Raw genomic sequence first — 14,476 nt, 5'->3', positions numbered from 1 at the left:
GCAATAGAAATATATTTTAACCATAGTGAATAAGATAATTCACTAAGTATTTGAACCAATTAGAATTTTTACAGAGAAGTCTTAAATAGCTGTTTGCATTTTATTTTATTTCATTTTTTGGGAGGTGACTGTATTGCCCAGTCCAGCTTCAAATTCACAGTGACTTTTCTTCCTCAGTTGCCAAGGGTCCTGAGACTTTAGGGTGAAGCACGCATGTCTTAAAAAGTATTCCTAGCTCTTTAAAAGAATGTCTTCCCTTGTCCACTGCTCAGCGGGACTTGTCATGTCTCTGTTAGTGCTAGTGCCCAGCTTGCTGTTGCCTTTCTAAAATCAGTTATTTATTTATTATGTACCTACAGAGTCATCTTGCCAGAGTCTTGTTTCTTGTAGCAACAACAACAACAACAAAAATTCTGAGGGCCCCAGATCACCAAAGATAACCTCCTTTGGCAAAGCAGTATTTACTTTGTTTAGCTATAAAATGTTCTCTTAATGTAATCTAATTTGTCTTTTCTTTATAGCCTTTGCATTTTATGTTACATTCTTTGTTTTCTTTTCCTTTTTTCTTTTTTTTGGTTTTCCGAGACAGGGTTTCTCTGTAGCTTTGGAGCCTGTCCTAGAGCTAGCTCTTGTACACCAGGCAGGCCTTGAACTCAAGAAATCTACCTGCCTTTGCCTCCTAAGTGCTGGGATTAAAGGCATACAGCATCACCACCCAGCTATATTCTTTGTTTTAATATATTCATTTTTTTATTTGTGTATATGAGTGTTTTGCTTGCATGTGTGCCATGAATGTGCCTGTTGCCTGCGGAGGTCAGAAGAGAGCATAGGATCCCCTGAACCTGGAGTCGGGGATGATTGTGAGCCACCATGTGGGCGCTGGCATCCAAACCAAATCTAGGTCTTCTGCAAGAGTAACTAACACATGCTCTTAACCACTGAGCCATTTCTTCAGCAGCATGTGTGGTGTGTTCTTGTATTTTGCAGTTCCACTTTTTACTAACCCCTTTGACATGAAGTCAGAAAGTGTAAAGTAAGGACTAGGCTTCACTTCTTTTCCCTGGGTGACAGCCCTTTGCGGTCAATGCTGTTTGTTAAAATTTTAAATCTTCTTTCTCATGGATTTAAGATATGTCCTTTATTGTAAGACTAAATCCCCATGCGTGTCCTAGAATTTGTTTCCTGGGGATTCTGTTGCGTTGCTGTTAAGATGTCTGTCTGTGTACAGCAGCACTTTCGAGTGTTACATCCGCTGAACTCGGTCAAGTTCATCTCTCCTCCCACTCTTGCTTCTCTTCATCATGTCCAGGTGCACACAGTGTCGTTCTTCTGATTATATCTGATTATTATAGAAATACATTTAGAATCTGGGTATCTAGTTTTAAGTTTTATTTTTATAGAAGTATGACTAAATTTATATATTAGCAGAGTTGGCATCTTTATGATGCCCAGTCTTAAGACTCTCTCTTTTTCTCTTGGTGGGGCAGGGTGGGGTGACGATCGAGATTTAGTTTTGTTCATGAGTGCTCAGAATGCTGGTTATTTCACTGAGTATGCCTTAGATAAAGTTGAAGTCACTTTACTGATGATTTTTTTTCTGTCTTTACACTTAAACATTTCTCATTTATAGATATTAGAGTGTTTTATGGCTCTGTTCTTGCTTGCTTAAAGATTTCAGTTCTATTCTGGTTTTTGCATCAATTTGTTTAAGTTAAGCTGGTAACTTATATACAGTAAAATGATCAAATCTTAAGTGTGACATGTGATAAAAAATTTAAAAGATACATGTACCCCTATGGCTGTCTCCCTGCTCGGTGTGAGAAGCACAGCTGGAACCTCAGAATTGCCCTGCTCCTCCATAGTCAGTACTCTTCCCTCCTGAACTCCCCACCCTCCCCTCCAGCCAGAGAATTGATGTTCTGATGCCCGTCACATAGGCTCCGTCACATAGGCTCCGTTTTAACTGATCTTGGGTTTTAGACAAGTGGGTTAACACAGTGGACCCTTTTCTTTAACTCAACCGTATCTGTGAGGGTCATTCTCACCATCGTGTAGGAATACATGGTAGTAGAATATTCTATTTGTGAGTATATTATATTACAACTCACCCATTATTTTGTTGACTTTGTTTTGGGCTATTATGATCATTCTATGTATTCTTACTGTATATTTTTAGTGGATATTAATAATTTTTTAACATGGCTGTTGATATAGCACAGTATCTGAGGTAAACAAAGGAAGAAAGAGTTGCTTTGGCCCATGGTCTCTAGAGTTCCAGTCCGCTGTCACTTGGCTGTTTTGCTTCTGGACCTATAGTGAGGCAGAACAGTATAATCAAGGTTCATCGTTGAGGAGCTGTTCACCACATGGGATGAGACATCAGAGGAGTAAGATGAGCTGGCCAGAGACAGTATACAGCCCCCAAGGAGCCAGTCCCTTCCGCTAGGCCCCACCTTTAACTCTCTGTCATCTCCCTGTAGCCTTTCTGTGGATGAGCCCATCGTTGAATTAATCCATCTTAGGGTCACAGCTCTCATGAGCCAGTCACTTCCCCAAAGCCCGTCAGCCAGCAACCAGCCTTAGCACCTAGATTTTCATGGGCATGTCACATCAAAACCATAACATAGCAAATATTAGACTCACCAGGGATAAAAAATTAGTCCAACAAAGTTACATTTGTTAATTCTCTGCAGTAGTATAAAATGCACCACAGAAACCATGTGGCATCCTAGCCATCAAGAAGAAGCATGTGGGCAGGCAGAGTTCAGGGGAAGTTAAACCAGTGACTCAAAGTGAAGACGTGTATGGGAAAGGGTGAGCACCAGGTCTGTTCTGAGAGTGGCCTCTGCAGCTTCCTGTAGCTGAGCTCCCGTAGCTGAGCTCTCCTTTAGAAGTGCCTGCATTTGAAGCTCTGTCTGGCCTGGATTTGAGTCAGTGACTTAGATCTTCCAGACATAACGCGATGATTCATTGTAATGCACATGATTTCACACAGGCAGGTCCCTGGCAGCCTGGTTTAGAGGGCGGTGTCTCAGTGGGGAAGCTGCATAGCTCAGAGTGCCTGTCCCATGAAGCGTGACCCACGCGGGACAGCCTTGGGAGAAATTACCTCCCTCCTGGCCTTTGCATTTGGATCTGTGTTTGTCCTCCCTGGCTGATGAGTGCCAGGAAGGATTTTCCTTCCTCTCTCCCTGGCCAGGATATAGGCACATGGTCACTGTGGCACATAGTCTCAGAATTCACAAGGTTGAGACAGGAGGGTGACAAGTGTTCAGGGCCAGTCAGGACTGCATGCTGAAACTCTTGCTTTTAAAAAAAGGGCAAGTCAGTGAAAGTTTTAAACAAGCTGAGGAGACTCCTACAGAATCATCAGTTCCACAGCCCAAGTGTTGTGTTTTGTTTCCTTTGCCGAATGGCGGGGAAGCCTGTTAAACTTCCTCACTACCGAAACACCGAGCATCCAGTGCGTCTGGAAATGCTGCCTCCAGCCCCAGTTTCTACATCCATCACAGGCACATGGCCAGGACACACTTAGTATACAGTTTTATGCCAATTGGACTTAGTTCTCTTCTTGTCTGACTAGGGTTCATTAGATTTTGTAGGTCCATGAATCCATGCTTTTAATCCTTTGGCTGCTATCTCTATGAAATGTCTGCCATGTCTCCCCTCTGCTTCTGAGACATCTACACACAAGAGGAACTTTGTTCTTGTGCCCATTCTGCTATTAAGCCATTAAGGGAGTTTTATTTTAGGTACAGTATTTTCCACATATAAACTTTAGTCATATTCAGATTACACGTGTACATATATGTGCATATTTAGAAATGTAATTCTGTTTCTGTGCCGAGATTGTCTTCTTGAAAGTCTCAAGCATGTTTGTGGTAAGCGTTTAAAGTTGCTGTCTGCTGATTGCCCGGATGGTCTGAGTCTCTCTTCTTCAGCCGCCTGTGGTTCCTGCGTTCCAGCTTCACCTCTAGTACTTTTGTTGTGTCTTGAACAACGTAAGGCCATATTTAGCATCTAAATCTTGTCCTCTTTCTTTGAAGACTTGATTACCTGGCAGTCAGGCTGACTCTTGAAGGCTCGCATGTGCTCATAGGTCCCCTGGACAGAGCTCAGATGTCTGTCCTGACACCACAGCAATCCCATGCTCACAGAGCTGTCTCCAGTTATATGCACAACCACCTGTAACTCCAGTTCAGACACTCATGGAAACACCATACACACCTGAAGGCAAAACATTCATACACAGAAATCTTCTTTCAAAAAAAAAATGTGTAGGTTATATTAAATGTTATTAATGAATAGAGGCTTTTGTTTTAGAATGCTATTTTAATAGAGAACATATTTTATGGAATGTCTTCCTCTCATGCTGACCATTTTCAGCCAGACGTGGTTGTGCACACTTGTAATCCCACCCTGCACTGCAGAGTCTAAGGCAGGAGGAAGGTCCCAAGTGAGCAGCCAGCCCTAGTGTGCATAGTGAGCTCCAGGCCAGCCCGGGCTGTATGGCAGGCCCTATCTTAAAAAATAAAATAAACTTTTAAAAAGAAAGGAGGAGGAGGAGAAAAATTATGTTTTAATCTTTTTTCTCCATATAACAAATTATGCTAGTGCCTTGTATTATTCTTTATAGGTTTTATTTTGGGGGATAAATGCAACGAGATCTTACCTGAAAGCCTTTTAACAATTAAGCTTGTATTTAGAAATCTGGTATCTTTATGAGTGTAAATGTTGAAAACCTTTTGGGCGTTTATATTCGCCTTCAGTTTTTAATTATAGTGACTGTAAGTAGGTAATAAAGTGACTTTTCTCCATTCTAGAATAGTTCATCTAAAAGAAATTGCTCTTTGAATACTTGGAATAATTGTGAAAGTAGCCTGATGAGATTGAGTGAAACGCACGCAGAGCCTGGCCGTAGATGATAAACACCGTCCTGTTATTCCACTGTTCTCCTTAGACGACCTGTGTGCATAGCACAGCAAGGTTTTCTCTGCCGTGAAGCTCCTGATGAACTTAACGCACCGTCTGCACCATGGAAACAGTCTTTGCCTTTGTCATCTACTTCCAATAGCTTGTAAACATTTTGTTTACACAAAAGTGCTTTTTAAATTCCCTAATTTCAGCCAAGATTTAAGCATAGAAGCTAGGGGAAGTCCCAAATTGATACTTTTTCTGGGTGAATATGAAGCTGTTTTAGAGAAGAAGTAGAGAGATTTCCCTCCTGTGCCTCTGCTCTTCCTGCCTCTCAGCAGTGTTCGTTCCCATATTTACACATCTGTTCTAGATGATGGCCGTGTGCATCCATATTTACACATCTGTTCTAGATGATGGCTGTGTGCACCCATATTTACACACCTGTTCTAGATGATGGCTGTGTGCATCCATATTTACACACCTGTTCTAGATGATGGCTGTGTGCATCCATATTTACACACCTGTTCTAGATGATGGCTGTGTGCATCTATATTTACACACCTGTTCTAGATGATGGCTATGTGCATATATATTTACACATCTGTTCTGTATTTGCAGTTGACAAGTTACAGTTTGAACCACCTCTGAGGAAAGAAACAGAAGCCCGGGACGAAATGGTAACTGCGACTTTAAAACATTTTCAGTTTAAAATTTGAGAAAACTTCAAGTGAGATGTTTTAAGGAATTAAGTATATATAAACCACTTTTTGTACATATTAACTTTACACTAGTTCTCACACTAAAGTGTGAAGGATTTGTAATTAGGAATTTTGATGGTGCTGCAGGCAGTGTTGTTTGACCCACTCAATCCAGCACTCCCAGTCTTTTGAAGGATGTACATGGATTATTAAACACTTGCGTGGACTCAGATTTCGCCTTTTCCTGACTCGTTAGGTTTGAAGTGAGCACAGGTGTGCAGTGCTTTTCTGTGTAAAAGTATCGTATCTGGGGTTGGACTCATGGTTGTTAGTGGAACACTGTTGTTGCTCCTATTATGTTTGTTACTACAGCTTATTTTGCCTGTTTGTTTGTGAGAGGGTCTCACTGTGTAACTCAGGCTGCCCTTGAGTTGCTATAGCCCTCCTGCTTCAGCAGCCTAGTGCCAGGGTGACCGGCACATGTCATCACAACAGAAGTGATACCATTTTGAGATTAACTACATAGTTAACCCTGTATATAAAGGAATAAATAAAAAGATGTTGTTAGGATTGGCCTAGAAGGTTCCTTAATGTCTACTGTTTTTTAGTCAATAAAAATGCATTTTCTATGCCAGACGGTGGTGGCACTCAGGAGGCAGAGGCAGGAAGGTCTCTGAGTTGGAGGCCAGCCTGTCTACACGGAGGAGCCCTGTCTCCGGGTAGAGTGGGGGGAAGCGCATTTTCATGCATTCTTCTTGCTGCCAGTTTCTGTATGCACCAGCCTTCTCCATGCATATTTAATGGGCTATTTAATTGTCTTGGCTGATGGAGTAGTTATGCAAATAATTCAGTTTTTTGTGGGTTGTTTCTTTTTGTTTTTGCCTTTCAGTTTGAAAACTATATTTAGTAGATGTGGGGAAGTTCTTTTTTCATCAAATGATAATGAGTCTTTGATCTAAATATTTCACATGACAGAACGAATTGTGGAGATGTTTAAACAGATTGGATGCCAGGACAACAAGCAGCCACAACCCTAGGATTTTCTTGAACCAGATTAGATAGCTGATATGTGATTAGTAAATCAAACGGTTGATATTAACTTGGTCAATATTAGTGTCTGTGAAAGTAACATTTTAAACTGTGACCTGCACAGGGACTACCATCAGACCCAAATTTTATGTACCATTGGAATCCTTTTGTGGATGGTGCAAATACAGGCAGGTAAGTTGTTTTCTAATTAATAGCTTGATTATGTGAACAACTTTTATGAGGATTTGTCTTAGAGTTGTCAGTGCATAGCTTTTACTAATATTATTGACAGAAAATATCATGAATTATTTAGTAAGGTTTTTAAAGGGTCTCTTCTGTTTGGGGGGATTTTTGTTTATTTTCTTCTGTTTGTTTTTTGTTTTGTTTTTCAATTGTTTGCTTTGTAAGAAGATCATGATAGCCCTGGCTTGCTTGGCACTTCCTCGTTAGACCATTAGACCAGGCTGGCCTTGAACTTGTAGTCCTCCTCCTGCCTGTGCCTCCCAAGTACTGGAGTTGCAGGCATGTGCTGCCATTCCTGGCATGGTTTTTGTTTGAGTCGGTATATATTGTGTGTAACTATAATGTATTAAAAGATGTCATTGGGGAATAAATGGTCAGAAAACCCTCATTCTGTTTCTCTAACGTAGTTTCTTCATATTCTAGCCCTGTCTTTATTCAGCAGTGAATTGAGGGGCTGGCCTCAGTGAGTCACTGAATTGTTTACATGTTTGTGCTCTTCAATTACCTGGAGAATTCATTGGAAACATAGACTTCTGGGTCCCCATAGTAGGCCAGTAGAGCAGAGGTTGGCAAACTGTAGCCTGTGGGTCAAATCTAGCTGCTGCCCATCCCCTGAGAATTGTATTTGGGGAGAAGAGGAGTGCAGAAGCAAGGGGGGAGAGAAAAGGAGAGTGGGAAGATGGCTCAGCAGTTACTTTTTTTCCCAGTGTACCTGGGTTTAGTTCCCAGCACCCATACCAGGCAGCTCACAACTGCCTATAACTCCATTTTCCGAGAAGCCAGTGTCCTCTTCTGGCCTCTGTAAGTATTGCACACATACAGTGAACATACACATCTACAAGCACATATACATGTGCACACATACACACAAAGCAAATAAATAAAATTTTAAATTAAAAAAGGGGTATTTACATTTGAGTGGATAAAAATAAAAGAATAATATTTTGTCAAAAGCTTGCATGAAATTAAAATGTCAGTGTCAGTAAAGATTTATTAGAACACAACCATATTAATCACTTTATGTAGTATTTATAGCTGCTGCTTTCATATGGTATCAGTGGATATGGCTGCCATATGCCATCTGGAGTCTATAGTATTCAGTATCTGGCCCTGTACAGAAGGTTTGCCAACCCCTGCTGTAGAACAGTCTTTATGAATGGTTCCTGCTACACTGAAAAGACTCTGAAGACGTTGTACACGACCGTTGAGCTGTCACTGCCTGTCAGACTTTGATGTGCCTGCTGGTCACCTGAACTCTTAAGCTGCAGGAACCGGTGCAGTGGGTCTTCAAAGTGTCCATTTGTCAGCTTCTGTAGGGGCCTCCCTTGGGTAACAAAGGGTTAATAATTTGGCCACACGTACTCACGGGCTCCAGAATTCTGACTTTCATTGTTGGTTGTTTTGTTGTTTTCATTTGCTTTTATTTTCATTTGGTTGTTGGTGGTGTTTGGGGATTTTTGTTTGTTTTTTGCTTTTTTTATGTAAGGCAGGCTCTCATATAGCCCAGGCTGGCCATGAGTCTCCTGCTCTACCTGGTGTCTGCCATCTTGCTGCTAGGATTTCAGGCATGTGCTACCATACCCCACTTGTGTTGGGAAGTTTTCAATTTTATTTTTTAATTTTTATAAATGCACAACCCCATTTTTGTTTATTTGCTTTTCATTAGTTTAAATCCTTTAGGGATACAGCATCGCATGTATTCTGTATACAGTGCCGTAGCAGAAAGGTGGCTTAGAATGTGACATGCACCGTGTTGCTGTCACATTACTTCTCCCAGGCGCCCAGGTTCTGCTGGTTTGCTCCCAGGCCTCCCAGCACTGTCCTTTGCCTTACACACATCAGCACATCTCTGGCTGAAGTAAAATTCCATTTCCTCTCAAGCATCAACACCTCTTGTTTAAAAGAAAGGAAGGAAGGAAGAAAGAAGAAAAACACTGTGTGTATATTCCCTTGTTTCTGAGGCCCCTGATTTTGCCAGCAAAGTGGCTTGAACCCTCACCTTCCAACACACACTTGTCTTTCAGAAGGTCTGCCCCAAGTGGGTCTCCACAGACTCCAGATAGTGGAAGGTTTTTTTGTTTATTTGTTTTGTTGATGGGAAACAAAACCAGAGCCTTGTCCATACTAACCATGTGCTCTTCCCCCAAGCTGCACCCAAAGTCTGGATTTATCTTTCTCTATTAATTTGAATTCACATTAAGTGTAGCAGAATACAGTGGAAAAAGACTTGGTGCCACTCTGTAGTCCTGTAATCATGCTGATGCTGTCCCAGGCGGGAGGCCTCAGGTGTCCAGCATGCCTGTCTGTCTCAGATCCTCGTCTGTGTTAGTCGTGTGTGACCATCTAAACTCAGGTTTTCTCTTTGACTAGATCAACCTCTAAGCGTGCAGTACCGCCTCCCCTACCTCCTAAGGTGAGCTGCTGCAAGATTTTGAATGATATATCCTCCTTTATATAATTACATTTTAAAAATAATTTCATTGCCTTTGTTTAAATTTTTAAGTTTATTAATTTTCTTAAGAAAGTGGATATGGAAATATAAAGTACATAGCAAAGAATATTTGTGTGAAATAATATACTTTAATAGCTTTCAGAAGCAAACAGGTTTTTTTGCTCTTGGAAAAATATTTGACTATATGGTGGGAGATATAAAGTTTATTTATCATCATCATTTATTGCTATAATTTGACATTTCAATAGAATCATTGTTTATTAAGTCATTGGCAGTTTCTACTTGCTAAATACTTGGCAGCTGCTTCCATAATTTTATTGGTTATAAAAGTTTTATGATTTGGGGTTGGGATTCATTTTAAAACCCACATGTGAAGTTCATAGTTCTGTTGAGCAGTGACTCACTTGAGTGTTTTGCTGAAGGTTACGGTGACTGTTTAAAGCGCATCTTCTTATCCTCTTGTCATTAGCCACGGATAAACAGTTACCCTGAAGACAACCTCCCAGAGGAAGAGAAATCAGCAACCGTCAAACGTTGCCCTGATCCAGACGCTAGAGCACCTCACATTCTCAGAAGACAGAGTAGCCCCAGCTGTATTCCTGTAACAGAGACATCCTCTATAGGTATGGCAGCGTGCCAGCAGCTCTGGAATGTGGCCAGATACCGTGATGTGGGTGGGTCAGACGGGTGGGAAGGAAAGCCATTGTCTATTAATAATATCTTCTTTCTTTAGTCAGTCCTTGTGCAGTTCAAACCATTGCTTCTGTGCTTTATTTACACACAAATGGCCTATAGTAGAATCAGAACATAACCTGGTTCAATCCCTTAGTTAATGTTAGGGGTCCAGAGGAAGTACCCATGTGCCTGCCCGCCAGATGTCAGAGGCTGTGGCAGAAGTTAGACCTATATACATAGCATTACAAAAGACAGCTGAGACTGGTGATGCTGGCCTGTCATCCCAGCACCTGAGAGGCAGAGGCAGGCAGATCTCTGTGAGTTCAAAGCCAGCCTGATCCTGTTCCGGGATAGCCACGATGGTTACACAGAGAAATCCTATCTCAACAAAACAAAACAAAGTTCCTTGTAATTAATCAAAAGAAAAAAATAACATGATGGAGGGAGGAAAAGAAAGACAATTAGTGTGGTTTTTTCCTAAAAAAAAAAGAAAAGAAAGAAAGAAAGAAAGAAAGAAAGAAAGAAAGAAAGAAAGAAAGAAAAACAAAAAACTGTATTTGAGTGGAGCCCTAACATTTCTGAGGGAGGTAGGGATGGGTTGTTGCAGGTTGGTAAAGGCCTGATGAACTTATAGAAGGGAGAGCCAATGCTTAGGCATTCTTGGAGACTAAAACGGATTAGGCAAATAAACTAATGCAGAAAAATCTGAATCATGTGGTACCCAAGAGGAGGTAGAACTGAAAGTGGAGATTGAAGTTCTGTTGGAAAAGATCTTGAGTACCACTGTCCGTGGGCAAAAAGACTAAGGACACAGAGCATGCTGAGAGTCTGGACCAAGGGCAAATGGCCTCACTTGGCAGAAGCATGCTTCCACAGACTCCGTCCGCCAAGAGGAAGGGAAAAGGATGGGGAAAGAAAGGTACTTGTCAGAGAATGTTCTGTTTTGTGTGCTCATTCAGCGTTAACCATGGTTTCCTTAGGAAATGGTGATGGGATTTCAAAACTGATGAGTGAGAATACGGAGGGATCAGCACAAGCCCCGCAGTTACCTCGGAAGAAGGACAAGAGGGACTTCCCTGTGAGTACAGCGGGCCGCTGGCTGTTTCTAACGTAGAGGGGGAGCGAGAGGAACTCAGGTAACTGGACTTGAGCATGGAGGCCTGGACTGTTGTCCCACTTCTGCAGAGGCTGGGCAGAAAGATCATTGGCGTGCAGAGACATTCTTTTGTATGTAGGGATGGCCCAGCAGTGAGAATGCTGGCTGCTCTTCCAGAGGGCCTCAGTTCAGTTCCCACACCCATGTGACAGCTCTTACCCATCAGTAATTTCGGTCCCAGGGGATCTGCCACCTTCCTCTGGCCTCCACAGACACCAGGTTCACACATGTTGCATATTCATACATTCAAGCAAAACACTCAACTCATATACATAAAATTAAAATAATTTAAAAATAAGTATTATAATAACTGAAACAGTAAATTACTAAAGTTTTATTTTTAAACCTAGGGTTTCTTACAGTATTAAAAATTACTTTAAATTTTTTTTTTCCACAGAAACCAACCATCAATGGCCTTCCACCCACCCCAAAAGTTTTGGTAAGGACTGTTTATATGACCTGATTGCTGGGTTTTTTTTTTTTTAATCTCCTTAGAAGCAGTAGGAGTAATACCCTGTCAAGTACATTGAATCACTAAAAGAAATATTGTAGAATATAAAGTTGGTAGATAGATTTGAATGTACTATAGTCAGATTATATAGTCCAATTTGAGTGGAATAATTAAAATTTGGGTGTAATAGCAGATTTGTAATCTTAGCACTCCAGAGACTAAGGCAGAAAGATCATGAGTTTGAGGCCAACCTGGTCCACATAGTGAGTTCCAGGCTACATCTGAGCAATCAGATATTTAAGAGGGAGGGAGTTGTAGGGAGAGAAAGAACAAAAAGAAAAACAAAATTGAGAATTCATAAATTCTCAGATTAGCGTCTAAGCATCAGTTTAATTTTAATGGCGTGAATACTGGGCTTCTTCCTTCTGAAGCCATTCTCATCTTAGCTGTGCACACTGAGAAGAAAGAGGAAGTTCAGGTTAACACTTCTCTGTCCTGTTAGAGAATGAGGTGTCTCTGTGAGGTGGTGCTGTCAGCCGTGGGGACAGGGTTCTTCGTCAGTCACACTCACTAATGGCAGATGTTAGAATACAAACTTGCTCTTTTTGTCTGTTGCATAATTCTAGAATTACACTGTGGTTAAGTCAAATATTATTTCACTTTCATGTAGTCCTGAAGTAATAACTTAAAATTCCTACAGCTCATTAAATATGTAGATGTCCAATAAATTTGATACTCTGACCCTAAAATGGAAAGAAAGCAAAGACTGTGATTCTGAGTAGAAAAAGTTTAGTTCTGTTAGTCTGTATTTTGTTTTGAGATAAAACCACAAAAGTTTCTTCAAAGAGTTTGACATTGTATGATTTTTTAGGAATATTAAAATTATGTAATAATTCTTATTTCTTTCTTTATGAACAAGATGGGAGCATGTTTTTCAAAAGTATTTGATGGCTGCCCTTTGAAAATTAATTGTGCAACATCCTGGATACACCCTGATACAAAAGGTACAAGTTCTGAATTTTGTGTGTGTGTGTATTAATTACACATATTAATTTAATACATATATAATTAATATATATAATATACACCTATAAAATGTTTGTTGTATGGAAGACCTTTATTAGTAACTTGTGGTTGTTAATTTTAAAATTATTACCTTAGATACTAAATGAGACAGGGCCCTGTGACAAGCTGAATAAGTCGGTAAGTTGTGGCAGGTGCTTTCCTGTTGGACTGTGTAGGAACTGTACTTGTAAAGGAGGCTGAGGAGATACCATAAATGTTGTGTCCTTAATTTTTAAGGGTGAGACCATTCATAACCAGCTGCTGAGGTCTGTAGGCAGTGGGGGCTGTTGTTTAAGGATAAGACCGTTATAACCAGCCGCTGAGGTCTGTAGGCAGTGGGGGCTGTTGTTTAAGGATAAGACCGTTATAACCAGCCGCTGAGGTCTGTAGGCATTGGCGCTGTTATTTCAGTCTCAGTGTTCCCTGGTTGTGTGAAACTTGTTTCAAAACAAAACAAATCCAACTTAAATACATAGGAGTAAGGGGTTTTGTGCTCATAACTTAGCTTGGTGGTATGAGCGGGCATGAAGATGTCATTCAAGACCAGTCTGGGCTGTATTGAGACAGTGTCTCAAATAAATAAATAAAAGCAGAAACATCCATATTCATAGTCTTCTGTCTCCATTCATTTTGATTGCTCCAGTCTATCAGTTTAAAATTCCATGTCCTCTTAGCCGGTTCGGGTGTTTAATTTTAAGTTCCGGTTGGATGCAGCTGTTGCTATGGCTTCTTTTGACACATTTTTCCAGGATTTATGGGCAGTGGCCGTGCCGGTCTCCTTCCATGTGGGACCAGTCCCTTACTACCTGGCTATGGCAGGTTTTTTCCTCAGAATCAGTCCTTTCTCCAGGAAGCTTTGGTTCTTTTTCATGGTGACAGTATTTAGAAACCAACATCTGAACAAGAAATGTGTTCATTATTTGTGGTGTGTCGTGGTTTATGGTTTATATTTTACTGTATGTTTGAGTATTTGAAGTGTCTTACAAACATGTACTACTATAACAACAGTTTAAAATTTAGTTGAAAGGCAGCATTTAATAATAAAGACTTATACCGCTTTTATTTACTTTTTAAAACATAGAAAAGAGACATGGTAGCATAAATGTTAAAAACAGTTGTACTGTGTGACTGGGTGGCCATCTAATATCACCGCATTTAGCCCTTAGCTGAGTGTGCACTCTCGGGAAATGACAGGCAGTTCTGCTAACTTGCTGTTACAGATCAGTACATTATTTTTGGAACTGAAGATGGTATTTACACTTTGAATCTCAATGAGCTACATGAAGCAACTATGGAACAGGTAATAAAAATTTTAACTTAATTAGTTTGCACAAATTGGATAAAAGAAGTCTCATAACTTTAAATCCATTTATATGGGTTCTAATCTTTGTTTTTAATGGTTTAAATATTTAAGGGCTGACATGGAACCTGTTTTTGTATTCATATTGAAAGATTTTTTTTCCCTTTTAAGGTTTTGGTAATTTTCCCAAAGGAATTACCAGAATGTTCATAGTGCTGTTTGTTTTGTTCAGCGTGGTGCTGAGGATTAGCTCCAGGCCCTGAGCGTGCTAAGCCTGTGCTCTGCCACTGAGTCACGTCCCCAGCAGCACTTGGCTGAATTGGGGTTTGGGGACAGGGTAAGAGGAGAGAATCAAAGCTATGCAGTGTAATAATCTTTTCCTTCTGCCCCCTCTTCAGTTGTTTCCGCGGAAATGCACGTGGCTCTACGTTATCAATAACACGCTGATGTCATTATCAGGTACGCATGACGGTGAAAGCCATGGGCAAGC

General features: G+C 40.7%; 1 protein-coding gene across 1 annotated transcript in view; it reads left to right on the top strand.

Moving 5' to 3' along the window:
* The window catches only part of Map4k5 (mitogen-activated protein kinase kinase kinase kinase 5), a 91,895-nt gene that overhangs the window by 56,069 nt on the left and 21,350 nt on the right, over positions 1–14,476 (top strand). Inside the window, exons 14-22 of the mRNA XM_050153533.1 lie at positions 5,536–5,594; positions 6,769–6,836; positions 9,258–9,300; positions 9,809–9,962; positions 10,995–11,092; positions 11,568–11,609; positions 12,541–12,625; positions 13,907–13,986; positions 14,385–14,445. Of these exons, the coding sequence (XP_050009490.1) occupies positions 5,536–5,594; positions 6,769–6,836; positions 9,258–9,300; positions 9,809–9,962; positions 10,995–11,092; positions 11,568–11,609; positions 12,541–12,625; positions 13,907–13,986; positions 14,385–14,445 (690 nt within the window). The remainder of the gene's footprint in view (positions 1–5,535; positions 5,595–6,768; positions 6,837–9,257; positions 9,301–9,808; positions 9,963–10,994; positions 11,093–11,567; positions 11,610–12,540; positions 12,626–13,906; positions 13,987–14,384; positions 14,446–14,476) is intronic.

Source organism: Alexandromys fortis, unplaced genomic scaffold (assembly GCF_014885135.2).
Source record: "Alexandromys fortis isolate MF-2015 unplaced genomic scaffold, M_Fortis_MF-2015_v1.1 scaffold_82, whole genome shotgun sequence".
NCBI lineage: Eukaryota > Metazoa > Chordata > Mammalia > Rodentia > Cricetidae > Alexandromys > Alexandromys fortis.
This window is presented reverse-complemented; position numbering and strand designations above follow the sequence as displayed.